This window comes from Hippocampus comes, unplaced genomic scaffold (assembly GCF_001891065.2).
Source record: "Hippocampus comes isolate QL1 unplaced genomic scaffold, H_comes_QL1_v1.1 scaffold412, whole genome shotgun sequence".
In the NCBI taxonomy this organism is placed as follows: domain Eukaryota; kingdom Metazoa; phylum Chordata; class Actinopteri; order Syngnathiformes; family Syngnathidae; genus Hippocampus; species Hippocampus comes.
The window spans coordinates 275,459-286,252 of record NW_017805343.1 but is presented as its reverse complement, the minus strand read 5'-3'; the positions used below and the strand labels follow the sequence as shown (position 1 = coordinate 286,252).

The 10,794-nt window shown below is 39.7% G+C and overlaps 1 protein-coding gene across 1 annotated transcript in view; it reads right to left on the bottom strand.

Moving 5' to 3' along the window:
• Nucleotides 1-10,210, bottom strand: part of kpna1 (karyopherin alpha 1 (importin alpha 5)) — a 20,780-nt gene extending 10,570 nt beyond the window's left edge. The window contains exons 1-8 of the mRNA XM_019871838.1: nt 10,099-10,210; nt 9,022-9,158; nt 8,834-8,950; nt 8,658-8,757; nt 3,828-3,922; nt 3,606-3,737; nt 3,433-3,521; nt 3,252-3,351 (exon numbers count right to left, since the gene is read on the bottom strand). Of these exons, the coding sequence (XP_019727397.1) occupies nt 3,252-3,351; nt 3,433-3,521; nt 3,606-3,737; nt 3,828-3,922; nt 8,658-8,757; nt 8,834-8,950; nt 9,022-9,150 (762 nt within the window). The 5' untranslated portion in view covers nt 9,151-9,158; nt 10,099-10,210. The remainder of the gene's footprint in view (nt 1-3,251; nt 3,352-3,432; nt 3,522-3,605; nt 3,738-3,827; nt 3,923-8,657; nt 8,758-8,833; nt 8,951-9,021; nt 9,159-10,098) is intronic.
• Between the last annotated feature and the right edge of the window lie 584 nt (nt 10,211-10,794).

Genomic DNA, 10,794 nt, shown 5'->3' with positions numbered 1-10,794 from the left:
ATGTTTTATTTTGAAAAATTACCGGATTCTCCGTTACATCCGTCTGTGTCACGCTTGACACACGTCAAGCCACGCTTCTCCGTCACGTGACCGATTACGCTAAAAACAAAATGCCGGAGCTTTCAAAATGAGTAAAAAAACTGCTGGAGATCGCAAATGACGCCGGCCTTAAAAGTACGTTCGAGACAACTGGATTAAAGTTATGGCTGAATACTCTGAGATGGCCACAATAGCACTGTTGCTATTTCCGACATGCTACCTGTGTGAGGCGGGGGCTTTGTGCGGCAACGGCGACTAAAACAAAATTACGAAGTAGACTCGATGTAAAGCACACACTTCTGGTGTCATTGTCTCCTATTACCCCGAGATGGGACCGCCCGGTTGCAGAAAATCAAGCTCGGGGCTCGCACTGATTCAGCATTGTGGTGAGTTGACATTTTCATGCACTTTGAATTTGCGTTGTATCGTATTTTGAAGGCATTAAACATTACCATAGCGATCAGAGTGTTGCGGGCAGATTAGACGCTCCTCGTGTTTATTATTATCTCTAGAAAACACCACAGTGTTCATGCAGCTCTTACCATATTATTTTGTAGTATTTATCCACCACACTTTAAATGCGGGTCCGTGATAATCTTGTCTGACATAAACCGGTCCGTGGGGCAAAAAAGGTTGGGGACCCCTGCAATAGAGCATCTTTGGGATGTGGTGGAACGGGAGATTCGCATCATGGATGTGCAGCCGACAAATCTGCGCTAACTGTGTGATGCCATCATGTCAATATGGACCAAACTCTCTGAGGAATGCTTCCAGTACCTTGTTGAATCTATGCCACGAAGAATTGAGGCAGTTAACCCCGTTACTAGCATGGTGTGTCTAATAAAGTGGCCAGTGAGGGTATATTTGACTACACACATTCGACCTGTGCACGACACGATAAGACGCTATTGGGCCAAAGAAAGTGTGGTGGAACTGTTATAATACTATGTTTTATTTTGAAAGCACGAATTTTGACAGGATGTCACGCCAATGTATGTTGCCAAGCAGAATGTGAGTGTTTATAATGAGAAAAGCTTGCACTGTAATAGGCTCTGCAGTCGGTTGAAGCTTTTTTTTTTTTTTACATACACAACTTACAAAATACTTTGGCAATGCTTCTTCTGAGGGGGGGGGGAGAGGTGTAAAGTTACAAAATCACACTATTTTTCATTAAAAAATATAAACAACCTTAATGTTACCCCACAAGATGATTTAGGAAAGAGTTGTTTCAATATAAAACTCTTTTTAACGAAGAATGGAAAGTTTATGGTTACAAGATAGTAATTAGTAAAATGCTATACACTTCAATAAAAATGTTATATTTTGTACAAAAAAATTGGTGAAATTTAAAAGACATTACACTATTCTTGATTTGAAAAATGAAAAATACCATACCGTAAAAATTGTAAACTGTATTTGCCGGTCTTTAAGTCGCAGTTTATTTCATAGTTTGGCCGGGGGTGAGCCTTATACTCTGGAGCGACTTGACTTGTGAAATTTTTACACCTTATGATGTCATTGCAGTGTTATTTTCACACTAAACCGCAAGAGGGCGCTCTAAACATGTGTTGAGACGTTCCACATTGGCAGCAGCAGATAAAAACAACTGACGATAACTGACGTAAGCGACGTAGAAGGGGAAGTGCAGCATCTTCTACCTCCAAAGTTCGAGGAGTTCTTTAAAGGTGACACAGAGGATGAAGATTTCATTTGATTTAGTGTTTTAGAGTGACATTGATGGTTTGGTAAACTTTTAAGCATGTTCTTTATGCTATAGTTATCAGAATAAAATCTTAATATGTTACGTGAACATAACAGGCATGTTCTCAGTTCCTTGTTTATGCGTCATGTAACGTTAGCATATCGAACACTTACTCAGCCTGATGTTCTCTATTTTTATTCTTTCTTGCCTTTCAAGATGACATGTCTGTTCTTGAAGTTGGATTTTATCAAATAAATTTCCCCCCAAACTGCGATTTATATTCCAGTGCGATTTATGCTTTTTTTTTTCTTGTTTATTATGCATTTTATGCCTGGTGCGACTTCCACACAGGTTAAACTGATTGTCCGAAAAATATTGAAATCCCCCCCAGCCGCATTTGTGCATGTCCATGTTTTTAATGCTCCCATAACACAGTCTCACTAATCACTATAAAAATATTTAAAGTTGCCCTCTTTTTTACCGTTTTAACCAATCTTGGCTGTTTAAAAAGTTGCTCTCTTTTTTTCACTGTTTGGCTCAAGCTCCTCAACTTGTAAGTCTCCTGCTTTTAAGGGAGTGCTCGGTGGATGTGCAGAGAGAAAAAAATTCCTTTGGATTGATTTAATTTGAATATAGAGTGTACTTCAGTTGCACATGATCTAACTGTGTTATCTAACATGTTAGACATTGGATTATTTGTATAACAGGCTGTAGACATAGAAAATATATGAGGGTGGAACAAATTGTTTTGCATTTTATTGTTGAGCTGCCGTCGAGGGGTTGTAATGAGTTAAGTGCTGCAATGTACCAGCTCACGTCACAACCACAGTAGTGAATTCCCAGGCTAAACGAACCAGCACATTTGCATGAGTCTGGTTTGTTAAAGGTGATCAGTAGGAACGGCAACCTTGTCAGGCTGTCAACATCAAAGTATGCAGTCGAATAAACTGCCTTTGAAAAATAATCAGACATCTCTCAGTATGAGCGTAATTAAGTTGTTTTTTTTTTTTGTTGTTTTTTTTAGCACATTGCATCAGCGATTGAAATTTATTCCAGGACATGGTTGTTTTGTTCGTCTGTAGCAAGTAGCAACGTGCCCAAAATGTGATATTGAAGAGGAAACACTTAACGTCCTTGTGGGAGTGTGTTCTGCCTACAAGAACATTCGGAAATGAGACCTGGGGAATAAATTTCTCACAATCAGGCCAGTTGGCCAGAGTACGAACAGTGATTATAATGCAGTGTTCTGTCGCAATGTGCCTACTAATGGCCTAAACGGAGAGACAGATTGATATGAATATATATTTTTAATTTTAATTTAAAAATGATAAGAAGTATCAGACAATTTAAACAAAAAGTAATATGATGACTGTTGTCTTCTTCAATTAAAACTATCAGTTTCAAAAATCAGTGATTGACATTCTGTGTTTAAGTGTTCAGCACTTGTCGAGCGATTTTCATAAAAAAAAGTTTGGACACCCCTGGTATGATGTTTGTGGAGGTGTTTCACCTTTGTGAAGTCAGGAGGAGGATTCTTCCCCCTGCACAGGTTTGAGAGCGCCCACACTGCATTCCTCATCATTGTTAGCCGAGTCTGTTTTGCCAGTAACCTGCACGATGGGTTAATAGGCGTTATAAGGTCATAGGATCTATGTGAGAAAGCAAAAGCGACACTGTTAGTCGCTACTCACTGCAGCAATGAAGGCAGAATGTTGCAGTCAACAACAAAGTCTCTGCATTCTGTGCTGTCGCCCGCGATATTGCCCAGTGCCCACACAGCCTGCAAAAAGCACACCGAGGTCACTTTTACACGTCAACAAAAAAATCGATTAAAGTGGTGTTGGCAAAAGTGCTTCCCCCATACCTGCTCTTGTACGTCTTCAAAATCTGAGCTGAGCATCTCAATGAAAATGGGAACAGCACCAGCTTGGATTACCACCCGCGTCTGATGGGAAGTGCCCGATGCGATGTTGGTGAGCACCCACGCGGCCTCGAACTATGACGACAAGGTGAGGGTTGGGGTGGGGGGATGATCAACAGAGCAAAACAAAACAGAGGAGCTGGCATCCGTCACATGATACTGTACCTGCAACGTGCAGTTTTCTCGCCTCTTCAGGAACTCCACAAAGCGCTCCACCACCCCCGGTGTGGCAATGACTTCATCAATGGGCGGGTTGGGCTCTGTAGATGACAGGGCGGCAATGAACTGATTCACTAACATGATTGACGCCTGTTGCTATTAACTGGAATCTGAACGTTCATTGCCATGGACGTTGAGGCAGGCCACTTGGATTTGTACTGTTTATAGTTTACATACTGTGGCAAGAGATTGCAATGAAAAAAAATATCGAAGAAAACATGGCTGATGTGGCAATTTATTTATTGATAATTAGTTGAAGTTAAGCCGACCGCGGCATTGTGCAACACACAATATAATCTAACAAGAGTATATTGCGCATGATAACCCGATTAAACACCCCAGGATAGAAACGTGGTGTACAAGTGAAGGAGTTCCTTTTTCTTTGACATGCCAACATCACTGTTAGCCATGTCAGACCCACGGCATCGCACTGAAGTCACTGTCAGGCAAGTAAAAGGTAAATGAATTACGGCAAAAAACGAGTCCGCTAAAAAGATAAAGTACCGGTAGTGCTGAAATGGTTGGTGACCGACCGCTAATGCATGCAGTGCAATAGATAATTAGTTCACTATGGTGCTTTGGGCTAGCATCTAATGCAAATAAGCATTTAAAAAGGCACGAGTGGAAGAGCAATTTTTGACATGACACTAAATTACAATGTACAAAAAAAAATAAAATAAAAATTCCAAATAGGTTTAAAAAAAATTAATAATTAATATTAGTGACTGTTATGAATTACTTACTTTATGAAACATTTTTCAGCCACATCGCCCAACCTTAAGCACGTTATGTTTTAAAAAGCCTTTTATTTATTTTAATACTTATATTGACCAGTTTATTTGACTTTTGCAGAGTTGTATTGACTTCTTATTAAACATCAAGTATTACGCAATAGAATAAAATCACCTAAATTCAGCCTTTTTTTCTCCGGGTCCTTACTTTCAATTGTAAAAAAAAAAAAAAAAAATTATACATAATCGATGGACCTCTATGAAATGCTTGTGTTGTATTCTTCAGTCATATCACACCCCCTAAGGAGAGAATAACAGCTCAGTGAATAATCAATAACCAACTGAATTTCATTTTGGCGAGATACTATAATATACTATAACTATAATATAATTAATATTTTTTACTTGAACTTAAATTGTGTATAGCGGCACACTTTACATTCTTCTCAAGAAACATGAGTGAAGTGAATATGGGACAACGTATTGTCAGAATCAGCAAAAGTGATTTTGCTGGCTTTAACAGTACATTTGTGCCTGGTTTGTTTCAATAAATAAATAAATAAAGATGAGTAAGAACCACAACTTGGCCCAATTGTTAGCAAAAGGGAAGAGTAATTCTGGCCTTTTAAAGACCCCTTGAAAAGTAATTCAACGGCTCTTGCCAAAGAGTGCCTGCTTAGCTACTGGACATTAATGCTGGCAACGGGCGCTTAATTAGCAATTGAACATGATTTCAGGCGGACGTTCTGTTGGTTTTGGTGGCTAAATCTTCAACTACAGCGGGGGAGACGAGTGAAGACAGCAACCACGCGGGCGGGAACAACTTTTAAAATAAAAGCATGCTAACGTATTGGTGTCGAAGGTTTCTTTCGTGAAGTAAGGTTAATTCTGAAGTTGGCCTTCTCACTGCCTGTTAGCATCATGCACAGTATTAAACAGGTGTTGCTAGGGCTAGCTTGACTCTCTTCCAGATAAAAAAAGTCCTCAAAAGATTTTTTTTGGTTTGTTTTTTGAACTGAGGTACTCAAATTACTCGAGGATACGTTTCATTTTGGGCCGAAATGGTAAATTGCGATTTGACAAAGCGCCATTTTGTCATCGCTAAGGCTGGAGTTTAAATGGTCATTACTTTATTGACAGCGGAGCGCAGGGGAAGAACGCTAAGCTCACAATACCCTGCTAGCCTTCACCCGTGCTGACTTTTAGCTTTCAAACATGCTTGATCCTTTTCACTTCACATGGTTAATAAAACTTCCCGTGTGTGTGTGTGTGTGTGTGTGTGTGTGTGTGTGTGTGTGTGTGTGTGTAAAAAAGTGTATTGTATATTTTGTGATGTTTTGGCTGCCATGGTAGGTCGGAGCACAGAGGCATCTTTCTGATCCCTGTCAGATGTGTGCTCCTGTTATAAGGGCTGAGTTTGATTTACGTGTCACCGAAGTTTGAGTGCTCGCACACAGGCACAGACACGATAGTGTGCAGATACTTGAGCCTTTACAAATAAAATGCATCTGTGCAAAGTTATCAAGCTTACAAATAGTAAGAGGATGTATTTTCGATATATTTCGAACCAAAATACTGCCAAAAAGATGTTTAATGATGAGACGCCGCCGAGCGGAAATGTCCGCTGGTGCTTAAACGTTATTGATATTGAAAGAAATTATGTCATAAGTAGGCATTGTCTTACTTTTCCGACCGGTTGGTATGTGTGTTATGTTTCTAACTGGAGATCGGGTAAACTTTAATTTTATACATGTGTTATGTATTTATCCATCTGTATCAATTGAGTGGGTGACTAATAAGCACAATCCATGTTGACATATGTTTCATAAAATGAAATGACATGTACGGAGGGGTAATAATCTCAATTTTAGTTTGTGTCTCTACAGTACAGTATATAACGTATTTTATAAATCGCACCAGCCATAAAATGCATAATAAAGAAGAAAAGAATAGAAGTCGCACTGGCATATAAATCACATTTTGGGGGGAAATTTATCTGATAAAATCTAACACCAAGAACAGACAGAAAGGAAATTGAGAATAAGATTAAAATAGAGAACAACAGGGTGAATAACTGTATCTGACATGACGCATACACAATGAACGGAGAACGTGTCTGGTATGTTCACGTAACATATTCAGAGTTTATTCGGATAACTATGGTATAAAGAATATGCTAACAAGTTTACCAAACTATCAGTGTCACTCCAAATCACTAAATCCAATGAAATCTTCATCGACTGTGTCACTTAAAGAACTCCGGAGAAAGGAGATGAGAGACTGTGTCACTTAAAGAACTCCGGAGAAAGGAGATGCGGCACCTTCCTCTTCTACGTCACATAAGTCAGACTGTCAGTTGTTTTTATCAGTTACCGCCAATGTTGAAAGTATCAATACAGGCTGAGAGCTTCCTCTTGTGGTTTAATGTGAAAATAACATGTGAAATGAAATAATAATGTGTGAATAAGTTCACATATAAATGGCTCCAGAGTATAAATTGCGCCCCCGGCCAAACTATGGGAAAAAAAAAAAAGTTATCATCTGGAAAATACGGTACTGTACTTCTTTACGTCACACCTGTGTGGCAGAATTATATTGGCGGTGCGTCCATATATTTCGCCAGTTTATACCTAAAATTGTTGGAGATGTCTTTCATATTAATGCTTCGTTTGCCTTTACCTTAGTATTCCAAAATCACGATAGAATTCCGGTGTCCTGTCACATTTCAAAAACATGCATGGTAGGTTAATTGAACACATTAAATTGTCCATAGGTGTGATTGAGAGTGAGAATGGCTGTTTGTCTATGAGTGCCCTGCGACTGGCTGGCAACCAGTAAACCAGAAAAGGCTCCAGCACACCAGCAACCCTTGTGAGGATAAAGCGGTTCAGATAATGGATGGATGTCTCTTTTTATTTCCACATAGCTAAAGAGATACCACGACAAATATTTAATATTTCAATATTAAATAAATCAGACACTGATGGCACAGCACTCAAATGTTTTAAGGTTTTTCTCCCCCCCCAATGCAAAAATGTTTTGTGCTGTTTCGGGCAAGTACTTGGCTGAAAAAAAATCGTTAATCAGGTGTACATCATTGAAAAAAAAAAATGAGTGCCCGAAGTGAGATTACGCCAAGGGTGCCCAACATTTTTTGACCTAAGATCTGCTAAGAACGCAAACAACTTCCGGTGATGCAGGTCACGCGCCACCATTGCTTAAAGGTGACCTGCTTTATTTTATTTTATTTTTCAAATACTTTTTGTGTCAATGAGACTGATAGAATGATTTGGGTGCAGTGTGCATTAACACCCAAAAATATATTAACATGCACAGAGACGTAAATAAATAAATAAAATAAATATAAACTTTTTTTTCCCCCCCTCTACCGCCCTCGCGATGGACTTGCGTGGATGAGTCCACGAGCTACCAGTTGATCACGAACGATATATTGGGCACCCCTGGATTACGCATATTGTCCCTTGGCGCAACATGGATTTTATTTCTTGTTTATCTTTCTCTCCTGAAAAGGTTTTGAAAGCCTTTCAGATTGCCATTGCTGTGTGTGAATCCGACAAGTTTTGCAAATGCAGTTTCGTGTTTTGCATGTTTTAATCCTATCGTCACTGGACTAACGTCAGATGTCCATATGTACAGTACAGCCGCACCATATTTACATGCTACATCATGCAGTAGAGGCTTGATGGTTGACGCTCCGAAAGTGACAGTAACGAGACCAATGCTGATGTATGTGAGATGTCTCTTGTTGTGTGTTTCATTTTCTCCCCCAATTTTTGAAGTGCACATGGTGTACAATGAACTACTTTGCATTGCAGTGTAGCAAGCCAACATGGCACAGCAATGCATATTCAGTAAATTACTGTCTTAATTATTGTTTTTTTTTTTTTTCATTTGACTGTTTGATATTTCTTGCCTGAAAGTGATATTACAAATTGTGAAAAGACTTTGACACGTTTAGACTTGTGTACAGATTTGGGTTATGCTGTCTGTATTCGAGACCAAAGCGCAACGTACAGCCCATTACCTTTCGAAAGGAGTTTCCGAAATCGCTGGGTACCGATGAGTTGCTGCTCAGGGGTAGTAGAGAAGATCATTTGTGTCATATCCTCAGAGATAACGCCACCCTGCACATAAAATAAGTTGCGTTAACCACCTGCCTGAACTAATGCAGGGCACCATGTCCTTTTTAATACCCCTTACCATGAGCAGGTCCACATTGTTAGCCTGGGACTCCAGGTAGCCACTGTCAACCATTCCATCATCGTCCAGCGCACTGCCGTCATCTTCCACCGTTGCGACATTTCTCCTTTTGAACAGCTGAAAAAATAAAGTTAGTGAATAAATTAATTTGCTCTGTTGTGTAAATTGTTGATTTTTTTTCTTTTCACCTGTTCATCCTTCTTTTGCTTACGGAGCTGCAAGCCCTCCTCTTCCCGTCGTCTCCTCATTTCATCGGTGTTAAGCGACTTGTTCTTGTAGCTCTTCAGTCGGGCATTGTTGTCCTTACTCTGACTCATTGTGCCACCTGACAAAACACACGACGACACTTCACTTTTATGCAACTTTTGACAGAACTGAACCATTGGTTGTGTAATGATCGATGGCAGAATTGATGACAGTGTGCTCATTTTACAGCATGGATGGGAACACCATTTCCATATATGCATGTCCTCGGAGCACACGAACGCTCGGTGCACACACACCCTGAAAATCTGAACCAATTTGAGAACGTTTCCTCCCTTATCATCAAATCAGCAAAGGCCCAATAGTTGAATGTCTGTAAAAGATGATCCTGAGCTATGACCCTATAGTGAAAAGAAAGTGTACGTGGGCAAGACCGAGGTTACCCCTACTGAGAGATTGTGATCATGTTAAGTTAATGTTCATTATGTACAATTATGGGCTCAAGTTTTAGTGTTGTTTTGTTTTTGTTTTTTTTGATTGTTTTTAAATCAACACCTCTGCAATCTGATTAGTTTTTAGGGTTGCATCGAATGCTGGCCGTAGGTTCCGTTTCTACGTTTAGCATACGAGGTACTCTCGTGTGTTCAAGTCACATTTTTATTCATTAAAAACTACGACTCTTCAACCATGAATGCAATGTCAATTGAACAAATGGGAAAGCAGGAGGGGGATATTCCCAACTAGCATTAACTGCGCTGACCACTGCGACACGGTAAAAAAAAAAAAAAATCAGAATGACTATAACATTTGATGAGACGTTGAATCCAATGTATTCACAACTCACTAGACAACTTTGGGACCCTCGAACAGGACCGACAAACGAAGCCAAGCTATGTTAGCTCATGCTAGTTCGCCAATTCAAAAATGCAACGTTCGCTCGAGGGGGAACGCAATTTTCCCGCAACTTTGGGAAACGCCGACGACTCCTTATACAGTACTTCCGAACAGGTCACCTTAACGCTTTTAAAAGCCCAAGTAGCTGGAAATGTACAAAAACCGACCTGTCAAATTGGGTTCTGTTAATCCCCTTATACGTGAGGCCTTCTCGAGCTGTCGCCGGTATTGAACTGCGCATGCGCCAATCTCTCCCTCCTACACCAGCTGTTTACAACTCCGCCCCGTCAATGGCGCATTACTGTTTTTTCTGCTTCTCTTGCCATTAAAAATAATAATAATTCTAAAAATAATGGATCACACTTACATAGCTCTCGAAAATACACTTATACAATACATTAATAATAAATAAACGTGTCTACTCTTATTTCCCCATAGAAATGAATGGAAATGCTATTAATCCGTTGAAGCCAACCCAAAAATGGTGTAATATCCTTTCTAAGACGACACTTTGTAAACACATAATGACAAATAAAATACAGTAGAACAGTTTTACCACCCTTTTTTCCATCAATACGGATCAAGCACGGCGCCAGGATTTTTTTCCTCTCCCGGGGTCAAATTGGAGAAGGCTGACATGTCTTGTGGGGCTGAGAAAAGAATCGCTTTTCATGACTTCACTTACTTGAGAGTTGCTCTCGTTTTTGAAATAAAAGTACAATACACCGTAGTGGTGCACGAAAGTGATGTTTATTTAAGTAATAAAGGACTGAATTTGCCTGAGGGACAAAACTCACTTGTATTCTTTGGCATTTGACTCAGCATGATTCAGATTTGTTCTTGGTTTTGCTGTTCGGTGCTTT